The sequence below is a fragment of the Python bivittatus genome, unplaced genomic scaffold, assembly GCF_059951505.1.
Source record: "Python bivittatus isolate LINGU-HERP-01145 unplaced genomic scaffold, Pbiv_v1 ctg000410_np1212, whole genome shotgun sequence".
Classification (NCBI taxonomy): domain Eukaryota; kingdom Metazoa; phylum Chordata; class Lepidosauria; order Squamata; family Pythonidae; genus Python; species Python bivittatus.
The window spans coordinates 4,593,821-4,618,512 of record NW_028277067.1 but is presented as its reverse complement, the minus strand read 5'-3'; the positions used below and the strand labels follow the sequence as shown (position 1 = coordinate 4,618,512).

General features: G+C 39.7%; 1 protein-coding gene across 3 annotated transcripts in view; it reads left to right on the top strand.

The window, feature by feature from the left end:
* FBXL20 (F-box and leucine rich repeat protein 20) overlaps window positions 1-24,692 on the top strand; it is a 62,960-nt gene extending 38,268 nt beyond the window's left edge. For all 3 annotated transcript variants that reach the window (XM_088143397.1, XM_007422368.3, XM_025177606.2), the window contains exons 5-15: window positions 715-809; window positions 2,098-2,166; window positions 3,121-3,216; window positions 3,869-3,995; window positions 6,952-7,026; window positions 9,083-9,213; window positions 18,643-18,703; window positions 20,089-20,133; window positions 21,391-21,447; window positions 22,334-22,546; window positions 23,668-24,692. In XM_088143397.1, the coding sequence (XP_087999523.1) occupies window positions 715-809; window positions 2,098-2,166; window positions 3,121-3,216; window positions 3,869-3,995; window positions 6,952-7,026; window positions 9,083-9,213; window positions 18,643-18,703; window positions 20,089-20,133; window positions 21,391-21,447; window positions 22,334-22,546; window positions 23,668-23,775 (1,077 nt within the window). In that variant the 3' untranslated portion in view covers window positions 23,776-24,692. The remainder of the gene's footprint in view (window positions 1-714; window positions 810-2,097; window positions 2,167-3,120; window positions 3,217-3,868; window positions 3,996-6,951; window positions 7,027-9,082; window positions 9,214-18,642; window positions 18,704-20,088; window positions 20,134-21,390; window positions 21,448-22,333; window positions 22,547-23,667) is intronic.

The window sequence follows — 24,692 nt, the reverse complement described above, 5'->3', positions numbered from 1 at the left end:
GAACCTCAGTAGAAAAAAAATTACCAAAGCTGCATGGACTTTGAAAAGTAGTTAGCTGTGGTGTTTTGCCCCTTGTAAATGTGTCTGAATATTTTCTCGGTGCTTCTAGCCAAAGTAGCTAATTTTGGCCTGCCTAGCACCCAAGTCTGTGCTACTGAACAAAATACCTCTATTGTTTCCATCACAAACTGTAACAGAAAGCCAAAGTCAGCTAAGAAAACCAACCCTTGACCTTCCACTCCCCCGATATAATCATATGATCCTGGAATGCATGATTATGTGATTAACTTAGCTGCAGGGTCTTTTCCAGGCACAAACTGAGAATATAGCACAATAAACAACATATAAGGTGGATTGAATGACAGCATACTAAATTATGATTTGTGCTTATGCTTGAAAATATTCAGTTGACCAGTTTCCCACAGAGAGGAATCTTAGTACCACAAGCATAGCACATACAATATAAGCTTCAGCTTCTATGAACTGATCCTAGAGACACCTGTTTTTGAACCCAATAAATGCAGGCATTCCACAGAGCATAACATCTTGAATACAGTTTAAATGTACAGCCCAAATATGAAGGAGGATAGCAAGGTATGATAAAAATAGTATCAAATAGGAAAGGAGGGCTTTAAAGAAAGTTGTTTTGCTGCATGTAAAATTAAGCAAAGAGAATTAATTTAGAAGATTCTCTTCCTGGTCTTCTTCTTACAGGGGCGTGTAGTAGAGAATATTTCTAAAAGATGTGGAGGATTCCTTCGAAAGCTGAGTCTACGTGGATGCCTAGGTGTTGGAGACAACGCATTGAGGTAAAGAGGTCAACACAAATTATTTAACACTAGCTGAGAACTGGGCATGAGAGGATAGGGCAGTTAACTAATTTTGGGTATAAAAACTGAGGCTGCAACATCCTCAGATATTTGATTTCTGTGTTATCATAATTATCTGTAAGACCAAACTGGAGTATAACTTTGATGCTGTAGGAGGAAAGCATCCTTTCTCTCTCCTGTCCTCCAGACCAGCCCTGTACAACTTGTGGAGGGGAAAGGGTCACATTGATAAATTAAAAATCCTTGTGGGCCACAAAGAAATACCAGGGGTGCCAATCAGCTGTTCCACGACTAGTGGAGAGGCGGAAGTATTGGAACTTGGCAACATGTGTTTTGGGGCAGCAGCAGCTGTAAACTTACCACTTTTTAAAAAAATGGTGGGCTGCACAAGGCCACTTGACGGGCTGTATGCTGTGCAAGCCTGCTCTAGACCTTTCCCATCTCCACACAACTTTAAGTACAACATACATACAACAAGACTTAGTTCTATGTAGTGATGTAATGGTGAAGCTTTTAGGAAATGAGATAGAGAAAAACCATTTTATTTATTTAGCAAATTTATATAGCCGTCCATCTCACAAACGTGACTCTGGGCAGCCATGTTTTAAAACAGTTAAAAACAAATATAAACAACTATTAACAACAATTAGACATAAATATAAAACTAAGATTGCGGGAGAGTGGACAACATTCTACATACAACACAGACTGGCTTCAGCTTTTATCTGGAACAGTCCTCTTAGGAGTTTGGAGCATACTGAAATACTTGGCTGTATGGCCTGACTATAGATTATGATTGAATGAGCATAGAATTCTCAGCTTAGATTGAGAAATGTTCTGCTTCTGTCCTATGCTTCCCCAAGTCACTCCTGGTAAGATATATAATATCCATTCTATTGCTTAGAGTAACTAAAATAAATACGTATCAATCCAGTAATGCTTACTCCAATAGTGGTTGGTGTTCATATGGTACATAACCCCTGGACTCCTACTTTTGTATCATTTCAAATATAATTTAAAAATAGGGGCTCAAAATTGGTAGAAATTCATTCTATCTGAAAAATATGATTAGTAGAGTTGTGTTTGGTGTTTTTATTTTGCTTCCTGAAAGAAATTGGGTATTCTCCCTAGATATTATCAAAATACCACTTAAAGTTTATGTTGCTGACTTTACTTTCCAGTGCATATGAGACTTTTTAAAAGTCAAATCATTGCTATAAAATGTGCCATTAAAAGCCTGAAAGAATGTATACTTCTTTGCATGAAGGACATTTGCACAGAACTGCAGAAATATTGAAGTGTTGAATCTAAATGGCTGCACCAAGATTACAGACGCGTAAGTGACATTTATTTTGGAGCTCTGGAATATTGCATTAGCTGTTTAAAACCTCAGTCTTATACCACTTAACTGAAAGTAAGCTTCATTGGAAATCAGTAGGTCTCCTCAGCAGACATGTCTAAGATTGTACTATGATTCCTCTCCCCAAATGATCTCCCCTGCCCCTCGCCCCTTTTATTGTTAATTTGCTCATATGGTATTTTCATGTAATACTCTATTTCTTATTTCATGAGTGAAGAAGGATGTTGGGGTGGGATTATAGTAAATTGGTGGTGGGGCTCACCTTAATCTCCTTATCCTTACCCATATCCACACAGAGAATTATATGGCCTACATCCACCCTACACAGGGTCTGTGTTCACTTTTTGATTAAGCAGGACATCAGAGGCTGACATGCCAAGTGGTTTGGAAGAATCAATTGTGACTATCAGTTTTCTAATAGATGGGAGGGGGGATATTATAAATTTAAAACATACATGTAATTTCAGTAAAAGTAAATTTAATTGAGCAGAATTCTGACTATCTCACTTTGGATTATTTGGAAAACAAGCTCATATTGCTTGTTCTCTGCACTTCTTTATATAATCTAAAATAGAACTTTCTTGTCTTCCCTAGGGAGATGCCTGGATTTTTTCTACATCAAAAGCTTGAATGTTTTACCATTTGGGGAATGAGAGATGAGAATGTTCTGTTTAAAATTAAATACAGAATGTTACAGAGGTTTATTTAGTGTAATCTCCCATTTGTAAATTTCCAATGTTTTCAACTATTTCTGTTTTTATTTCTTATAAGAAAATTCATTGAGGAAGTTGAGATGGAATAGCAGCACAATATCTTTTAATTGCTGGAGTTAGCTATTGGTATCCATATGAAAATGTCTCCAATGCTTTTTCCTATTTTTTTTTTTTAATAAAAGCACAATGAACCTGTGGGTATTCTATTTTCTTCCAGTACATGCACTAGCCTTAGTAAATTTTGCTCAAAGCTACGGCATCTTGACCTAGCTTCCTGCACATCAGTAACCAACCTGTCCCTCAAAGCACTGAGGTGAGTGTTCAAGATTGTTCATAAAACTAACTGCTTGAACTAGGTTAATAAATGTAGACACATAGACATTTGTTTTAAATATGTACGGTCCCTTTGTGATGCATTTGCTCTCTTCCCTGTCCAATGTGCCTGAATTACTGATAATATTGGAATTGGCCCAGTTTATAAGGAAGAAATATGTGGTTCTTTTGTAGTTAATCTAGCTCGTGAGACTCAAGTGGGACACAGGATGACTTTTTATATGCCAGTAGGCTGTTTTCTGATCCCAGGACAGTCCCTAAATCTGGGATTTTTGATAAGTCTTTCAGCAGTCGTGATCAGCAAGCCTTACATTGGGAATAACAGAAAATATGCACACAGACAACTATCAGTCAAATCAGAGATGCTGTCTTATCTCAGGTCCCTAATGGCAGGATGCAAAAACATGCCAATCCCTTCCTTCCAGCCTTATTCCTATAGCTATTCTGGTTGTTCCAGCTATAACTTTCAATTGGGTTTTCTATTAAGGCTGCATCAGAGAACGAAGCTGTTAACAGTTTAGAGCAATAAGCATAAGCAAGGGATAACATCTCTTGGTTCTTGAAGCAAGATGTTTAGATTTAACATAACTACCTGCATTTTCTTTCTGTACCCATCCCTTTTCCCCTCCCAGTGAGGGGTGCCCTCTACTGGAGCAGCTCAATATCTCATGGTGTGACCAAGTGACAAAAGATGGCATCCAAGCTTTAGTGAGAGGCTGTGGTGGACTCAAAGCTCTGTTTCTGAAAGGCTGCACACAGGTACTGTATAATATCCACTGAAAGCGCAACAGTGTAGAAAACTGTTGGCTGAGCTTGATTTGTTTCATGTAGACAAATGACAGCGTCTCATGACTCACAAGACACTGAAAATTAGAGAAAGAATAATGCTAAAGAAACAAGATTATTCATCTATTTATTGTTTTGTTTTGTTGTCTCAGTCTATCCAAAAGTGTTATACTAATGATTTACAATTTGTTCTTTAAATCAGAGCATTACAGGTAGTCCTTGAGTTATGACAGCAATTGGGACCTGAATTTCCATTGCTAAGCGATGTGGTTGTAAAGCACAGCATCATGTGCCTGCATCGCTTAGCGACAGCAATCCCAGCAGTTCCTGTTGCCAACTTTAAGCGAGGATCTCAGGTTGTTAAGCAAGAACCTCATGTGACCGTGACTTGCAACTTCCTGCCAGCTTTCAACGAGCAAAGTCAGTGGGGAAGCCAGCAGGAAGTTGCAAGACCTGGTCATGACAAGCCTTTCCTCAAGCAGCTTGCAAGCAAGCTGGAGGGCGGATAAGCGCTGTGGAGTGCAGCCAGGTGGGGATGGGGTGCTGCAGCATGAGTGTGGCTGGGTGGGTGCTGTGACACAGTGTGAGTGCAGGCAAGCAGTGTGAGTGCAGGAGGAGCACAGCACTAGTGCGGGCAGGCAGAGGGGTTGCTGCAGGTGTGTGTGTGTGTGTGTGTGTGTGTGTGTGTGTGTGTGTTATGGACTCCATAACAGGGCTCCTCAGAGAAAAAGTGGTAGGTAGGAGCAACTTGCAACCTTCCCTGATGGCTTTTCCATTGACTTTGCTTGTGGGAAGCTGGCAGGGAAACTCGTAATGGTGATCATGTGACTGCAGGACACTGCAACTATTGTAAGTACAAGCTGATTGCCAAATGCCAGAATTGTGATCACATGACTCTGGGGACATTGCAACGGCCACAGCTTTGCAGACCAGTCATAAGTCCCCCTCATTCAGCACCATCGTAACTTTGAATGGTTGCTGAACAAGTAATCATAACTTGAGGATTACCTGTACTTTATACCCAATTATACACATATAAAGCTTATGGTGCAGGGCTTGGGGAAACTTGTTATATTGAGCATAGAACAACTGCCTTTGTTCAAAGGGTTGGGTTGGAAACCAACTACCACGATTGTTAGTGTTTCCATGCCAGATTTACAATTTTATGCATTTTACTGGAGAGCGTGGGTATATGAAAATGGACAAAGCTGAGTATTATTTCCACTATATATCATAGACTTATGCATGTAGGTGTCCTTCAGATATGTTGCTTGCAATTTCTAAAATGCCCAGTCAGCGTTGTTTGTATTGTTTGGCAATCCTGAGAATTGTAGGCAACATGTCCACAGTGTACCAGCTTGGGGAAAGTGAATGTGTTCTGTTTCTAAAACAAATTTGGTCAGTTTACCAAGATTTTGCCAGATGTGAAGTTCAAAACTGAACTTGTTGAACAGTGAACAGGTTGTCTTAACTGTTTTTTTTTCTTTGTAAGTTGTGTTGATGCTTCCTGTGCAAACTTAAATAGTATGACATTCCTGGGCACATTTAAGTCATCATTAATGTAACACTTCAAGTAGCCCAAGAAGTATCAGTACAAATTATAAAGGAAGAAACTATTGTTGAGAGATTTAGCAAATGCAATCTTAATTTTAGATTCCAGTTCTTTTTTTAAAAGAAATATGAGCAGTTTTTTAAATTATCACATTCTAAGAAAAATATTGATGACACTAAGGCCCGTAATCAATTATTTGTCATTTGTTACCCTTCATTCAGCGACATTTATATTAGCAAAAATAATATGTGTGCATTTTCTGCTTTATGGAAAACATCTTTGTTTTCCCTTTGAAATAAAATATGAGTTGAAGCCCTTAATTCTGCACTCCTAATTTTTGAGGAAGAAATTCTGGAACTATTATGCCAGGGATAGCATTTGCTGTTACACTCATAGGGCAGAGATCGGGAATTCATTTGTAGCCAGAGGTCATACTTAATTGGTGTTTGTATAATACAGATACTCCTTGTTTAATGACTACAATTGGAACCAGCATCTTGGTCACTAAGTGACATGGTTGTTAAGTGGAAAATCATTGTGACCATGACTGTGCTTACGATTTTATTTCAGCCTTCCTTTTTCCCCCACTCCCCCACCCTTTGAAATGCCCACCCTGATGCTGGGGTAATTAGCAAGAAGTGAATTAATGTTTGTATTTACATTCATTGCAGAAGAAGGGATTATGAGAGAGTAAGCAGACACACAATGGGGAATACACATTGAAAGGAATGCACTAGCACCAGCTGTTTGCCAGGTGCACTCGGGGCTGCAAGCACTAGCGCATTCCTTTCAATGCGTATGACCCGTTGTGTACCTCCTTACTCTCTTGTAATGCCTCCAATCTCTCTGCTCTGCAAGGGTGGAAAAAAGAAAAAGGGTGAGGCACCGGACAACGCATACTAACTGACTGTAATGGCGAACACATGACTGAGAGAGAGACGCTATGAAGATCATAAATGGGGGCATTGGCTGCAAAGTTATTTTTTTAGCACCATTATAACTTTGAACAGTCACTGCACAAGGCAGCCAGTAAGCGAGATCTACCTGTATATATTTTAAGCAACATACGCTCAAAATTTCAGGGGTTGCAGGAATTATAGTAATGAGTTAATGACATAACAATGTTTGCAGCTTCTTTTGGGTAGGTGTTTTTTTTTTTTTAAAGGAGACCAGTGAAAAGAAAATTGTTTTGTTATAAGTAAATATTGAAATGTGTCACCAAATTTCTGGGTTTTGCTGTGAATTGCAGCATCGTGATCTCTAGTGGGGCAGGAATAAGAAAAACAAGATTGACTGCCCTCATGCTATAAATGAAAAGTACAACGAACAGACCTAGGAAATTGTCTATTTTCTCCTTTTCTGTCCTTCTCCTCTTAGCTGGAAGATGAAGCTCTCAAATACATTGGTGCACATTGTCCTGAATTAGTGACTTTGAATTTGCAAACGTGCTTGGTAAGAAGTTGGCCCTTATGAATCCAGACTTTTCTCTTTTCTTATAATATGGCAGCTTTGTAAATTACCTATTTCCACATCATATGCAATGTTTTATGTTATCACTGTTGGCTTAGCAGAGTGACTGTTTATTTTATTGTAGAAAAATATGGGAGATAGGAAAGTGTTTAAAAATGTGAGCAATAAGATAAGCTGGAGGGAATGGGATGTACAGGTCAAAATTTGTACATTATAGTATCCTAGTTCAACTAGCGTTTTAATGAATCAGTTGATTTTCTTACCATAATTAGAGATTTTTTTTTTTCTGCCATTTTTCTTGTTTTGGGCTTTGTCCCTTCAGCTTTTGAATTGTAAGGACCAGTAAAGGAAAAAAAAATGCATCAAGCCTGAATCAAGGTTTAGGAGCAAATCAGGGAATTACTTAATTGGCCAACCATCTGCATTGTTAGGAAGCCTGGCTAGCACTGGCATGACCTCTTAATTTCCATATCTCCCTTGGCACCCTTCAGGTTTCCTGCTCCACCTGGCCTTGGTGTGTGTGTGCGTGTGCATGCGTGTATCTATGTATATGTATGTATATATGTGAGGGGGGCAGAGTGGTATACTGCAAAGCAAAGCATTCGTCTTTCAGCATTATGTTGGTTCCAAGAATACCTCTGAGCCACCAATGGCCCCCATAAATATGATAGATGACTACAGTCTAGTAGTTTGTTTTCAGATGTATCTAATTGACCAGAAAAAGGATAAAGATACATTGGGAAGTAAAGAGGAGGTAGCAGGTACCAGTCTGATAACTCTATCCTTTTTAATTGATTATGTTCTCCAGGGCAGCTATTTTGTGAATGGACAAGTTCCCCTAGAAGCCATTTTACAAAACTCCTATTTTTTCTCCAAATTTCAAACATGCCAACCAAACTGGCAGAGTTGAGGATTCATACTGCACTTTCTGAATCCCTTGGTGCTTCACCTGCTTTTCCCATATACACAAGAAAACCGACGTGGAAGCAGCATCTGAGTAGAATTATTGGGTAGCAAGGCTTCTTCAGTAACCCACTGATCAATATGTGTGTATTTTTGTGCGTATGTGTCCACGTGCATGTACGCTTATGCAGTATTGAAGCGGCAAACTATCCTTTATAATAATCAGCCTTCAGCTAGCATGTATAGAAGCCTTTCTTTCAAACTGCAACTTTCCTTCCATCACTATCTCTCCCCACTAATGCATTTAAAATGACAGTTTTCCTACGACTGCTTTCTGGCACCTTTCTTTTTAAAATCATATGTGGGTACTTCATACCTGATCTTTTCTATCAGCTGTCATTTTTATTCCTAGCGTAATTTGAATTTTGAGTTGGAGGATTTTAAAATACTGTTTTGGCTGTACACTTTTATGACCTGGATACTGATCTCTGACCAACCAACCCAAAAGCTACTATATTCCACAAAGCAAAACTCACTTTATTCCATCCCCAAACTCTGAAGACTGCTTGACTCCATTCAATGACTAGATGTTTTTAAACTCTCAAATTGACAGCTATTTCTCCACATATCTATATAATGAATATCACTTTAATATCTTGGAAAGTCCTCCAAAATCATTGTAATATTAGCATTTAGTCTGGTAAATCAAATGGTATTCATTTGACCTTGTACATGATTTTTTTTCAAAATTTGTTTGTAGAACAGGCTGGAAAATTTTTTTTATTTTGAACTGCCATGCTTTGTTGGTCTTGTCTGTTTTTTTTTTTTTAAACATGTTAAAAATACAGTCTGGAAGAGGAAGTACATTTTTTTCTTCCAAGAAAATATCCTGAACCAGTTTGTGGTGGTGCCAAAAATGGAACATTTATCCAAAAAAGGAACTGATTTGGGGCGGTTGTATGCAGTTGTCATTCTGGTTTTTCATGTGATAGTTTGCCAAATAGTCATCCATCCAAATGTTTCACTGACAAATCCTTTTTAACATTTAATTTTAGAATTTACAGAGTAAATTGGACACAGCACCACCCCAAACCTGCTTCTCACTATGAATGATTGACTCCCTTTCCTTTTCTAGCAAATAACAGATGACGGCCTCATTACAATATGTAGAGGATGCCACAAGTTGCAATCTCTGTGTGCTTCTGGCTGTTCCAACATCACTGATGCCATCTTGAATGCATTAGGGCAAAATTGTCCAAGACTTAGGTAAGTAGGCTTCTTCTTTGTGGTCTCTGTGATTCACACACATGGGTTATGTGCTTGCTCAGAACCTTTTGGAACTTACAGAATTGTTTGATGGGCACTCTACTCTCATGCATACCATGTGACTAGGCACAGTTCCTGCTGAATCAGTTTTGACCACCATTGTGTTGCATGTTCTTCTTTGAGCCGATAATATCTCAGCATTATTGAAACACTTTACCTTTTTTTAAAATATTTTCTTTAATCTCAGTTCTTCAAAACTCCTTAGGGTTCATCAGAATTAAAAGTGTTCATCAGGAATAGGAGTGCATAAAATGTTTTTAAATTGAACCATTTCAACTTTGAAACCCCCTGTTTTGACTACAAAATATGTTTCAAGTGTGAAACAATCTATTTCAAGTGTTTTGGGAACATTTTGAGCTCAAAACACTCAAAACAACTTATATAGGTGATATGTTAGGAGCTAGAGTTTCCCAGGGCAGGAGTGTTAAAAATATAAATAACCAATTGTCACCTAGTACAAGTCATGAGAAAGGTAAATTATTTTTTCCATTAACCTATGGAAAGGACCATGTTTAAACTTCAGAGAGTATAAGATGTGAATATAACCTCAACTGTCAGAAGGAAGTCAGTTGTTTGAACTGATTTCAGTCCTTGGGTACAATAAAGATGCTTTTCTGGCTGTGTTGTGCCTTGTCAAATGTCTGGGAAGCTTCAGCAAAATTCAAGTCCACTAAGAGCCTTGACATTATTTTGATAAACATTGGCATACCCCTGTTTAGGACACCTTTTGCTCTGATTGCAGGCACCTGGTCATTGGCATTATGGCCTCGTTTCACATATGCTAACATTGGGGAAGGAAGGTTTTTTGCCCCAGTAAAGATCACTCACTAAACTCCTATAAATATTGCCAGGTGTTTACCGGTCGCTTTACAAATACAAGCCACTGTTTAGATGTAATTTCTAAGAGCAGTAGACTCCAAAGCTATTGTAGTCCCCTTGTCTTTCTCCAAGCCTCCTACCATGTACCAAACATTGTCTGGCAACTTCCTCATCTCTTTGACAGATTAATTGAATTCTCCATCACCTACAGAGGATCCTCAGGTGTCTACTGCGCATTATCACCAGCAAGGTTCACATCAGAGGTTCAAAGCTTTTTAAGAAGCCTGCTTCAACAGCTCAGTGAAGAAACAAGAAATAAAAGCTGTAGTGCTTCCCTGATTTCAGCTCAAACAGCTTTGATTTCCCCTCCTTAATGGTCTTCTCCAATTCTAGTACCATTGGCTCCATCATTGATTCTAATTTGTACTGCCCAGTTCTCACAAGTGGTTTTTAGGCATGGAAGTTGATCTTGGAAGGAGAAATTTGGGACAGATCCTGTTTCAGACTGTCCTTTCATCTGCTCCTCTAGATCCTTCAGGGTAGTCAAAACCAAGAACTCTCCTTTCAAACGTTTCAAGATTACCAAGATCTCCTTATGCTCAGGCAACCTCCAAAGGGTGTCTGTGTCTGATTTTGGTTGGTTCCATGCTGTCCTGTTCTTCTAGACAGATCATTGGTCCTCTCAGCACCAAGCCTTTCATGGCCACAATCAGTGAACCTGTACTCTTTGAACAGCTCTAGATATGAGTCAGATAATTACACATAACTTGTTTTGGCTCCATATTCTTTTCTAATTCCACCACCCAATCATGCCTAGTACCAACCACATGACAGGCAGGCTTTGTAAGCATCTCTCTCAGGATTCTTCTTTCCTCCAAGCAATTTCTTCAAGGCAGATCATGCATTTGAATTGCAGCCTGTCATCATCTCTTATCCAAAGTTTACCATCTTTCTCTCAGTCAGGCCTACATCTCCTGAGGCCATTTGATCTTAGATTTTTGTCTCCTGCTATGGGTTCTACCTGGTATATCCCCTAGTGGAGCTTCCATTGATGTCTCCAGACTTAATGATTGCCTCTCATGCCCCTTCACACTATTCAGAATTTCCTTTAACATCATCACTTGATACACCAGTTGGGGACCATTCCCCTTGCTCTCTGTAGGGAAGTACACAGGTAACTTTGAAAAAAGAATGCAAGAACTGTTAAGTAAACATCAACTTAATTCTGGGAGAGGAAAAGGGGTGATAAACTCAAGAGAAGTCTGCCTTGATTCTATTTGATATAAGAAGGGGCAAAGGGAAATCCTGGCAAGCTTTCAAGATTTTGTCATATTATTATTGTATATCCTACAATAATAAAGCAGAGTTCCAGTAGTTCTAGTAGAGTCTGCTCCCTGATCTGGCCTATCTTGAAGGGTTGAAACCAATCTTGAAAGCCTCATTACTCTTTAATCAGAGAGGCATTGAACCATGCTTTTGACTCTGAAGATGGCATCAGATCCTCAGGGCACACACAGAACAACTTGCTGAAGCATTGTTACAATATCAAGAGCAAGTGGGTATATAAATAACCTATACAATGCCGTGGTACAACACAGCACTTGGGACAAGGTTTGCCATAGCCAGGAGTCGTTCAACAGCCTGCAGCCCAATCAGTACTTATTCACTTTCATGGAAGTTTGCTGGAGAAGTTCGGGGGAGCCAGGATCAGTTTCTGATTTTCACAACTCAGTGTGAATTGTGTATGGTGGATTGGCCAACAGAATTTCCCTCAGGTCACTCTAGGTTCTGATTCTGCTGAAAGAAGGGGTAGCCATATGGGCTGTGCCCCTCACTGAGGGCAATGATCCATTGCTGGATAATTACCAGACCTTCATGAAAAGATTTCGAGAACAGCAGCAAATAAAATATTTGCAAGCTGAAACAGAGCAACTGCAGAATTCATGAGTGCATATTAGATTTTCAGTTACATACCAGAGATGTGGGGTGGAATGATCTTGTTCTAACTGACCAGTTTGAGAAGGGTGGACTGAGCGAATTGTTTGTGAGACAGAGCAAACCAGAGAATTTAGAAGAACTGTTCCAACATTTTGTGTTAATTGATAGGCAGTTGGAGGAATTGAGGCACAGAGGAAATAGGAAAGGGAGGAAGTTTTATAGCCTCCCTTTGCCCCTCCCCCCACTTCCTGTGGCTTCCTCAGACACCAACACCCCACACAAATGGGAGCAATAAAAAGATCTCTGTCTTCAGCAGAGAAACAAAGGGGAAACCTTGCTTTTTTGTTTTTACTGTGGAGCCCCAGGACATCTAGCCAAGACTTGCACACCAAAGTACAATGTTGTGAGTCAGCTGTGAAGTACTGCATCTGTGGAGCAGCAGGCTGCATAGCAAGTACGTGCCTGAATCACTCCAAAGCTTCACCTTCAGGAACTTTGCTTGCTCCACTCCCAAGAGCTTGGCACGGGGCCCTCAGCCAATTAAGAGCTCAGGGAGCCAGCAACAGGCAAATTTTATTATCCCTGCTACTCTTCGAATATCTTCAGGTTCTGAAATAAAACTCTCTACTGTTGTATATTTAAGTTGCAATAGCCAATTTCCTTAGATAAGACCACAGTGCAACTTGGTTTAAATTGCCCATCAGTTATTAGAGAAACCTGTGCTTGTAGAAACAATTGATAGGCAACTCCTTTGAACATAACACCTTTGCTACTAACAATAAATGATCATGCAGAATTTTTGCCACTGTATGTCAAAGCTTCCTTATATGCGTTCATTGTGTTGAGCATTGGTTGGTGCAAACTCATAATCCAGATGTTATCTGGGAGCAAAGAACAATTCCTTTTCTGTCTCAAAAGTGTCAACAACATAGTTTGCAGGCTTCCTACTCTCATTCTTCCTCCCCAGCATAATTCTCCAAATCCCCTTCCTTGCTGGAAAATTATGCAGAGTTTGCTGATATTTTGGGGGAGGGGGAAGCAACTACATTGTCTTCCCATTTGGCATGTGAACATACCATCCATTTGAAGCCGGGAGCCCAGATGCCAGCTAAATGGCAATATTCCATGTCTACTCAAGAATTAGCCACGTTGAAGGAGTTTCTGGATGATAACTTGAAATCAAGCTTTATTTGCCCTTCTAAATCTCCAGCATTTGCACCTGTTTTTTGTCCCTAAGGAAAATAACTGTTCATGACTATAGACTTCTGAACAGTGTAATCATTAGAGACCGCTACCCACTGCTTCTTATTTCAGATCTGCTGGTCTGCCTTCAAAAGCAAACTTTTTACTAAATTGGACTTGAGAGGTATACATAATTTGATCAGAATGAAAGAGGGCTGTGAGTATTTAATTGCCTTTGATACCAAGTATGGCATATTGGAATACACAGGTATTATGCCTTTGGGATTGACTAATCCTCCCACGCTCTTCTCCAGATTCATGAATGAAATATTTTCTGATATTTTGGAGAAATATATAGTGGTACTTGGATGGCATAATTGATTTTTTCAGAAGACCCTTCTTTGCACGAGACTCATATTAAGAGTGCTTTAGAGCGAATCCACAATCTTTTTTCTAACTTACAAAAATGTGTGTTTGACTTTCTCTAGTTGTTTCAGTACAGTACCTAATCTGATGGCTGGCACCTAGCTATGGGAAGGATGTCCAACATTTTCTGGGCTTTGTTCCTCCAGTTAACAAGCATTGTATGGTAAAATACCCCATTTTGGGGGGAAGAAAATAGTCCAATTTGTATCTCATTTGCCAGTGGATAAGAGGGTAATAATAAAATAATAAAAATAGTAATAAGATAAATCTAGATTTTTAGACAAAAACAGTATGATTTGCCAAGTAAGAATTAAATACAGATCCTTAAGTTGCAGCTTCTTCTGTCAACTTGTGTCACTATGCCTGGCTGTACTCCACTTGATTTACACAAAAGGCTTAGATTAGAATTGAGGATCGAAATTCCTCCAGTTAAGATGGATTATTCAGCATATAGACTGATGACATTTGGAGAAGCATGCAAGTGAGGGCTGCAGCAACCCCCCCCCCCTTTGTCCCCTCTTGCTAACATTTGTGGTACAGTTCACATCTCAACCATTCAATCTTGTTCTCTGTCCAGGGGCTTTTGCCTACTTGTCCAGCATAGTAGAGCTGTAGGAACTAGTCTTAGGGCTTCAAGTGGCATCTTTGAGTTTGATGCTCTCCTGTACTAGACTCCCAGGGTCTGTTTGCATTAACTTTCAGGGTCCATGAGTTTCTGTAATCACAGTCTTTGGGTTCTGTTGATTGTTTTGCAAAGTTACCATATTAAATTCTTTTTTAACACTAAACCAAACTACACTGTAGCTTCTTAAGGCATCACTAGACTTTTGTCAGAGGCTTCCCTCCTCCTACAAAAAGGGGATTTGAAAGCCTCCTCCCAGGGAACTGTGCTCCTTCATTTTATAGCAGATGGATTCACTTACCAATTTTACAATTAGACATTCAGTCGCCCTGCACTTGCACTTCTCTGCTTCCAGGCTATCATTTTGTTCCTAACTAGATAACTGGTCCCTAAATGCATATTTCCATGCCAAGCTATCTCGCTACATAGTTCTAGCCCTTTGGCTCCTCCTGCACATTGGCGTCCAGGTCACTTATGAGAAGGCTACCCTTACTCCTTAACAGGTTATCCTGTTTGAGCAGTGATAGATACTATCAGAAGATCTGCTTTTTTGTCTTGCTGCAGCTCTTCAGGACTTACACATAAGACCTCCTTCTTAACAAAAGTCAGAACCTACATACATCTTTAGCAATTTGGCCAAATCATGGCTGTGACTTCAGTTGTATGCTTTGTCCATCTTTGGGGGCTTTACAGTCTTACAGGTAGTCCTTGTTTAGCGACTGCAATTGGGACCAGCAACTCAGTCATTAAGCAAAGCAGTTGCTAAATGAAAAATCATGTGACCACAAGTATGCTTACAATTTTACTTCAGCTTTCCTTTGCTTTACAGCGTCAGAAGGGTACGACTCCATACAGCTGGATGAGCCCAAACGGCAGGGAAGGTTTCTGGAACTTGATTCACGAGGAAGCAAAGGGCAATTCTTATAGCCCTTTTTCCCCATTTCCCACCCTTTGGAATGCTCACCCTGGCACTGGGATAATTAGCAAGAAGAGAAGTTTGTATTTACATTTATTGGAGAGGAAGGGATTACAAGAGAGTAAGCAGGCACACAATGGGGAATACACATCAAAAGGAATGTGCTAGCCAGCTGTTTGCCTAGGGTGGGAGCCACTGCTTAGGAAGTAAACAAAAACCTTTAGTGTGAAACTGATTAGGGTCTTGTCAGTGGCAGGCAGCAGAGAGGATTCTACTCAACTAATTAAGGTTAGGAAACTCAGGTTCTTACATTGTCATTAGTGCTTTTCAGGGATGCATTGGGCTGTAGAGAAAAGCCGCTCAGGAAGAGATAGCTTGTTTAGGCAATCTCTCTGCTCCATGGGGGGGGAGAAAAATGGGTTGGGCACGGGACAGTGCATATTAACTGACTATAATGGCAAACACATGACTGAAAGAGATTCTGCAAAGGTCATAAATGCAGGCATTCGTTGCAAAGTTACTTTTTCATTACCATTGTAACTGCAAATGGTTGCTGTCTGGGGCAGTCACTCAATAAGGACTACCTGTTCCACTTTTCTGGGCTCAGACATATGGCAGCTCCTCCACTCAGTTCTGCCCTGCATCAAGGAATCCTTCTTCTGGTGACTGGTTTCAGTCAATCTTCTTGGAGGTATCTCTTTCACATCTCTCTTCCTAGTGGACGTCCTCATCACTGACACATCAATGCTTAGAGGAAACCCACCTATGAGCCCTCTGCATCTGTGGGTCTTGGTCAAGGTACAAAGCTTTATATTATCAGTGAACTCAAGCTGCTAACTGTGCAAAAGGTATTCCAAGCCTTCCAAAACTGTCTCTGTAGCCAAACTGCCCAAATTATATGAGACAATTCCATAGTGGTCTAGCACATCAACATATAAGGTGGCACCAATAGAAGTGAATATGTGTAGCTCAGGGTTGAACTGTGGAGTCCTTGGGGTTCTCTGAGCTTGGTGGTTTTCCTGCAAATGTTTCATTACCCGGCTAGGTAACATCTTCAGTGCTAGAATGGAATGGGGTTTGCTCATTTTAGCACTGAAGATGTTACCTAGCCGGGTAATGAAACGTTTGCAAGAAAACAACCAAACTCAGAGAACCCCAAGGACTCCATATAAGGTAATGTAAGTCTGGCAGTCTTTGGGTGTTATGTTGCACATTTAGCATTGGTGCATCTATCAGTCCATCTTTGCCCTTGCAAACTTTATGCTTGGAAGTGATAGCGTCCTTGCTGATCACCTTAGACATACCAGAACAGCTTTTTTATGAATAGAAACTGCAGCAATTGGCAATGGCTATCACCAAGTCTTATTAGGGCAAAATCAGTCTTTTTGCATCATGGGACAAACAAGCAGTGCTTTACAGCTTGGGGGATTTGATTCCCACAACCTCTCTGGAATGAGGCAAAGCAGCTTACGTTGGTTTCTCTTAAGTCTTCCACAAGGGCTTCCTCTGCAGCTGAATGGAAATCCTCTGCTCAGAAACAGCAGTTCAGTCCTTTGCAATATCAGCTCCATCATGTTTCAATCTTTTCCCCTCGCTTAAAACAATGAGACCTAATTCTGTCTTCAGTGACAGTATATTTTGCAGCCTCTTTTTTTCCCTTTGTTGGAAGATACTTTTCTTATTTTCTAGCCCACTTATAAAGCATTTCATGAAAGGCCTAACTCAACTTTGGCATCTTTGTCATTTCTGGCCTGGAGCCTCTCTCTTGTTCTCTCTGTGTAATACTCTTTGAACCCATGGTTACTTTCCCAATTAATCTCATCTCCTTGAAAGTAGCATTTTTGGTTGGCTTATCAAGAGTAGAATTGTATGTTTTACAAGAAATTTTCCCATCCTCGTTTTGATGGGACAAAGGACAAAGTAATTTTTTACCCATTACTTTTCTTTCCTTTCAAAATCAGCCTCAGTGTTCCACTCAACTCAACTTATTTTATTGCCTGCCTTTTTTCCCAGCCTCTAAATACCATTAGAAACACTGCTTCATTCTTTGGATGCCCATTACTGTACGTTCATACTTTTTACCTGAAGCATACAACCCTGTTTCACCAGGTAAGAAAGTTTATTCCTGGCATTCCAAGGCCTATCTAAAGAGGAAGGCCTTTCCTCACAGCATTTCTCCCAATAGATAGTAACAGCCATGAAGGCTTGTTATGAGCTGGCCAAACAGCTTTGCCCCTCCCAGTCTGCACCCACTCATCAAGAGTGACAGCAGCATTGGCAACATTTCTCTAGCGCACTCCCCTACTGAAGCTATGTGGGCAGCCACTTGATCTCAGCCCTCCATCTTCATTCAACATAAAGATGAGACTTGAGATGCAGGCTTTGGAAGGGCTGTCCTTGCTTTGGTAACTTTATGCCATCCAGACCCTCTTCCAAGTAAGCTTTTACATGCCCAAATGTGAATCACAGAGACCATAATAATGAAGCACCGGTTACTTACTTGTAACTGCAGTTCTTACAATGGTCATCTGCGAATTCACACAATACACCCTTCTGCCTTGTTTCATCTCAAGTGACCTTACTGTTTCTTTAGGTCTATTGTGTCAGTCTTAGGAACTGAGGGGGTTCAGTGAGAACTATGCATAGTCATATGGTACATGTGAGGATGGGGCTCCTTCCAAACAATTTTGTAAGCTCTGGAAGGTTCTGAATGGGGCTGTGTGCAGACACATAACCCATGTGTGTGAAATCACAGACCACTTGAAGAACCACAGTTACAGGTAAGTAACTAGTTCTTTCTCCAAAGGACCATGTAGGAGCATGTAAGCATGTTACGTGCTTAGAATGTATCCCATATGTTTGAGGGAAAAGCATAAAATATCATTGCACAGAGTAGAGTTTCATTATACTGTTATAAACAGTGTCCATCTCCTTTCCTAAAGCTAACTTATCATTCAGAAACAACAATGTGACTCTTCCATAAATTGATTATTAAGATAAGTGTGATTAGATCGGTTTGAGACCCACAAATATGAAGCATTGTTGGGAACCAAAAAAAGAGATAGCAGTGATATGTGTTGGAGAAGTGAGGGGATCGCTGACAATAGAGATGAGTTAAAGATGTTTCCTTAACTAAGAAAGGCAAGCAAGCAGGAATGGAGATTTTTGTTTCTGAAAAATCTTCAGTACCTGTGCTGGGAAGCATAGTAAAAATATTAAAATTAGAAATAAGTGGTAAAAAAAAATGTTTCTGAGATTTATAGAGTCTTATTTTTTTCTTCTACGAGCGTTTGATTTTCTTGATAGGATTGTTCGTACCTAAAATCCCAGGAACGGGTAGGAAGATATTCCACTTTAGAATAGGGGATTTAAAGATTATTCCTTAGTTCACACTGGGTTTCTGAAATTTCAGAAGTGGGCTCTAAACAGCAAAAATTGTTTGTTTATATACTTATTTTCCATGCAGGATATTGGAAGTGGCTCGGTGTTCCCAGCTTACAGATGTGGGCTTTACAACTCTGGCTCGGGTAAGCATTTGATGTCAAGACTGCCTTTTTCATTAGATGCTGTCGTTTGCTGTCTAAGCCTGTACTTCATAGTGAACAGCTTCTGTTTCAGTATTGCCTTGGGAGCTATTATGCTGCTGCTGCTCAGGAACTTTAAGTAAGGATGGGGGGGGGGGAAGCAGATACAGAATCTCACATATTCAGATCAGTAATGCTTAGTGCCTACTAGGTATTGAGCCTAAATGCTGGGATTAATCCTGGTGACAGAAGAAAGAAAAGCTCATTAAAGACCAAACTAGATATGAAAAGGCTATCATTCCCTTGCCTTTCCTGAGATACATGCAAAGCAGGATATGTCCTGCCTCAAAATAAAAAGAGGCTGTGAGAGCAATGAACATAGAATTCTTTTTCCATTCATGCTTTATCACCCACAGTCAGTTGTTCTACCCAGTCCTCTCTTTTTCTACCTTTGAGTCCAGAAATGAGCCTGCAATGCAGGGAAGAAGCTAGCTTATACTGAGAGGAGCTGACGTGAGCTCAGTGCTCTTTTCCTTTTCTGTATCTTTTCAAATAATATACCCTACCTCTGCTTTTTGTGCAAACAGGAAAGATGTGAAAAGAACCAGAGTTGTGAGCTCAACAGGATGTATGGTTCCAAGCATTTTTAAGATGATTATAATTTGATAGCTTCATAGGTGCTTTAACATGGTTGAATGGAAGATGCAGCAGGTTAATATTTTTTATTGGTTGTGCTTCATCCCCCTATCTAAATTCAGTGCAAACATTCCAAAACCTTGTCCTCTAAATGTTTCTTATTTTTAGTCTTTGTATTTTATAACCAGCTTTTCCCAGTCTTGGGCCCATTGGTCTTGGATTACCACTCCCATACCTGTCCATTGGCCACAATGGTTGAATATGATAGGAGTTGAAATGTAATATCATTTGAAAATCAATGACTAGTCTAGACCCATAATGCAGTTACCTGTGTCTCATTAGTATAATCCATTTGAAGTAAATGTGACTGGTGTTGAAAAAAAGATTGGTTCATGGAACAGGAACAAATTGCTTTGATAATTAGACATTTCCATACATTTATATAATCTACTCTCAGATTATATAAATTAAAATTGAGATTTTTTTTTAGAGCCAGGTCAGGAAGAGGGGAAAACAAGGGGGTCATTTTCATCTTTATTCCTGAGCAAAATTAGCTTGTCCTAAAACAGTCCAATACATTATGTGCAATTCAGCTCTCTGGCAAACTTGCTTTTTGTCCTTATTTTTAAAGTAAGTGGTTTCCAAGTGCTTACACTGAAATTATTTCCTAGGAACAAATCAAACTATTCTGTAATACCAGGGCATGCTTCTAAAAAACAAATTAATATTTAATTTGTATGTATGTTCTCTAGAATTGTCATGAGCTTGAAAAAATGGACTTGGAGGAATGTGTTCAGGTAATTGTACCATTTTCACCCTATTTTATAGATTAGTTATTTAGTTAATAGTTATCTAATGCAAAATAAATTATAACTTATTAAGAATCTGCTTGATATTGCTTTTGAGCATCACAACAAGCACTGAAGCCAGGAAATATTTGTGAGTGATAATTTGGCTGTTAGACCACTCCTGTAATGTTGGAAAAGGGAGTGTGCCCCATGTATAATGGAATTTTCATAGGCCTTCATTATCTCTAGGAAAAGATATTCATGATTAGCTGTAATGCCACAAGGTTGAAATAAATCTCCAAATCATGTCTAGTGACTTTGTAATGAAACCCAGAAGTGGAACAAGGTGATTCTCTAGTAGGGAACAGTTGATCCACTTTCACTTCCTCTTTTTGGCCCAGTAAACACTCTTAAAAGTGTGTAATACCATTAGACAGAAAGCTTCCTCCCTCTGTTTCATTAGCTGCTTTGAGCAAAAAAGGAGGAGCGTCTTTGCAGCTTTCTGACATCACATGTCCCTTCTTTATTACACATTACCAGACAGTTGAGAATGCAGCACAGCGGTTCTGCCCTGCTGCTGCTTTGGAAAATAATCAGTTCAGTTGCAAACCACTGTCCTAAGATTCAAGCACATAATAAGTAGAAAAAGCCCTAGATTACATGTTGAGTCTTTTCAAGATGGGGAAACAAGCAGCTGGTACCAGTATCCTTTCTTAGTATCAGCTTGTGAATAAGCAAACCAAAAGAAAGTGGAGGAAAAGGATTTTTAAAGTACAGAGGATTGGTTTCAGTTCTGCATGGTCTAGTGCTTCCTTTTTTTTTTTTTTTTAACCAGAACCCTCCATGATTGTCAGATATAATTCATTTGTGTTTAAGTGACTCTGAATTTACATGTCTTCTTCAGATTAACATTCCTCTTAGTTATTATTTGTAAATAGGCCCAAATTTTAAATTCCCAGGAGAAGAGCTCTATGTAATTTGAATTAGAAAGACAATTTTTACCTAATTTATGGATACCTCAGCATCAGTACTGGCTGAGAAATGAGCATTTTGCCTCTTGGCCCCACCAGAATTCTCATTGTGGAAATGACCAGAGAAGAATCTGTACCTTTCCTAGCAACCATCTCCTTCAAGCTTTGATAGCAACAATCATTGTTATGTTATGCCTGGAGGAATACTAACACAAAATAAATGAAATGATACACACGAAACTCCTTGCGAGTGTGCAGCATTAGTTGCAAACATGTCTCTTTTGTTTTCTTCCAGATAACAGACAGCACATTAATCCAGCTCTCCATACACTGTCCACGGCTCCAGGTTTTGGTGAGTTAAATTTTTCTTGCAAGCTAAGAAGACTTTACCCAAACCCAGTTTTCTCAGCTTTACTATAGAATTTTGGGATGTCAGAAGGGCCAAGAGAATATTTCGTTACATATCTTAGTTGAAGAGCACTTTTAAGAGGCTGAGTTATATAGCTGAACATATGCCATACATACAACCAGCTTAAATAAGATACTCCCTAAATGCTCTCAACAGGACTGCAACTCTGTTAATAAGAGTGTCAACCAAGGAAGCGTTTATATATTATAAAAAGGCTAAGCCTGCAATGACTTGAAGAAACAGTGGGCACTGCAGAAGTCTAAGGAAGAGAAAAGGTATATGAAGAAAAGGGAAAGCAACACATGCCCTATAGAACAGCATCCCTCTGGAGATTAGGATGGCCCCGCCCCATTAGCCTTTTGTAAGGCGTTAAAGACCTGGCTGTTTCCCCAGGTGTCTGGGCCTTGTGGTTAGGCAAGCTCTGCTGGTCAATGCAAATGTGTTATTTTTATGAGCTGGATTGTGTATGGCCTCAGGCATTTGGTTTTTGTTAAACTACTGTGGTAGTGGTTTTAACTGTTGTATGCCACCCAGAGTCACTTTGGGGAGATGGGTGGCTTTATCAATTATTTAAATAAATAAATTTTCAGGGAGAGGGATTGGCATGCTACCCAAAATATATCTGGAATTGGGGTTCTTATCTGAAGAAAAGAGGATCCGTGTGGCCTGTGTAGTTCCACCTCAAGGCCTTAAAATATTGTGCAGGAGTTCTGCAGGACAGATTGTAGAGGATAATTGAGGCATGGGTCCAGTAAGTGCAATTGAAAAATCTGCATAACCAAACCTTGGTAAATGCCACCTGATGCTTTCTTTTCCCTTTTGATGGCAGAGTTTGTCACACTGCGAGCTGATCACCGATGATGGTATTCGCCATTTAGGCAATGGTGCCTGTGCCCATGATCGCCTGGAGGTGATTGAGCTGGACAACTGCCCCTTGATTACAGATGCCTCCTTGGAACACCTCAAGAGCTGCCACAGCCTGGAAAGGATAGAACTATATGACTGCCAACAGATTACCCGAGCTGGAATTAAGAGACTCAGGGTAAGAATAAATTTACATTGTTTAATAGACCCATGTGCATATAGTTCTAGCTCCTATACTTGTTTGACTCTTTTCTCATCCTAACCAGTAGCCACAACTACTTTACTTAGAAACATATTCTTCAAACTGAAGGTAAGGATATATAGCATAATATGGGTAGTTTATTAGACTTAGCATTCATTTTGAACGGGAAAGTTATAGGTTCAAGTCTCCATTCAACCACAGAATGCACTGGAAGTTTGGGACCAGTCATTCTCTCAGCCCAGCCTTTCTCGCAGGGCTGTCATTATGGGATAAAATTAGAGCAGACTTCCATGTAAGCTGCCTTGGCTGAGATAAAAGACAGGATATAAATGTGACAAATCAACAGCAGATCAGAATCTGGGACTTCTTGTCTGCGTAGGTTAAGAGTAACATGGAAATTAGTTTCCAACTTTGCAAAGAATTCACAGGGCCCAGTGACTGTTGGTAACTTTCTACCAAAAAAATGTATCCCTCTAATAGATAGCCAAGATTGAATCTGTCTACCTTATTACCTCCCTCTTTCTTCTAAGATAATTTGATCTGTTTGTGGGCATTTCCTGCTTTCTTGAGGGAACATTGATATTCATGAATACTAGTCAGATCCTTCTCAGTGCAGAAAACCACTTGCACAGTTCAACATTTGAAGGAGCTCAAAATAAAATCATCACTTACACACTTCAAACATCATAAGAACTTAGTTGGCTGACCAAATGATACTTCTTGGCCTGTTTACATGAAGTAGTCATGTAAGTTTGTGTCTCCACACCTCAATTTCTTTTTTGTTTACGAAGCAGCGTCTTTTACAAATCTACAAAAAGTAAGATGCTTCTACAAAATTAAGGGAAATTCTCTTTACTGGCCAATTGAATAGAGAAAATATAAAAGTAAAAAATTTACACAAATCTAAAGTGGGGAAGATTGGAAAGAACCCATTAGTTTTCTTTAAAATGTCTCCCTGATACTTGCAGAGATTTGTTCTGCAAATTACGGGTCCAGTATTATTCCATGGGCAACTTTAAGTTTACAATCATATTTGTTCATGTTTTCAGTATTTTTAAGTTTTTGTAAATGGGAAAAAAATGTGTTTGTCTTTTCAGACCCACTTACCCAATATTAAAGTCCACGCCTACTTTGCACCTGTAACTCCACCACCATCTGTGGGGGGCAACAGACAGCGTTTCTGCAGATGTTGCATCATCCTATGACGTGAGAGCCAGTCTACCTTGTGAAAAACAAACTGAGTATTTAAATTACCCTTCTAGAAGTTACAGTGGACACCAGTATCTCTGCCAACAAAATGATGCCAGTGCTCCTTCACCAGGGCCTTTGGAAAACAAAGCAGGGGAAGCTGGTGCAAAACATCGTTCCCCTTTTTACCCCACAGCTACACGCAAAAATACACACACCATAGTATACACATACTTACTTATTCCAACAGACTGAAGGTCTCTGGAGCTGAGGACCTGGATCAATGGGAACTTTCTCCTCTCCCCCCTTCCCCCGCCCCGTGGGTGGATTGGTATAATTATAAACCATTCCTACAGAGCCTGCTCAGAAGAAATCATGGGGAGGCGGGTGGGAGAAAGAGTTGTTGGTTGAATCACTTCGCACATCAGAAGAACTGCTGTTGCTTCCAAGGGAGGGAGAAGTTGTTCTTTTGACATTGAAAACAGCAAGATAAACAAACTTGATGTTGGGATGGAAGGAGAGGTTTATAACTGAGGAGGGAACAAACGTGAACAATGAACCGTGAAGATACTGTTCAGGTGGGAGAAAAATGTACAAAGCAAAAAGAAAACAAAATGCCCATGGGTATATTTTTTATTTAAAAAGAAAAAAAATCATATGTGTGTTAAGGAATGTTAAAACAGCAGCCTTGTGAGATGTAGATTCCTGCGCTTCTGTACTTCCTTGTTTTCTGTGCTGGCACATACACTGAGCATGCTCATCTTGGAGGTTCAGCAGTTTCTCTTCTTTCATAACATTTGGCTCAGAGGCTTCCTAGATTGTTGTGATGATAAAGCTAGAAATCTGTAATGTCAGGCCTGATATCTTTTTTTCCCCTCTCTCCTCAGTATCTCCATTATTTTTTTTTTTATAAACTAGATGTCTAATTCTGAAA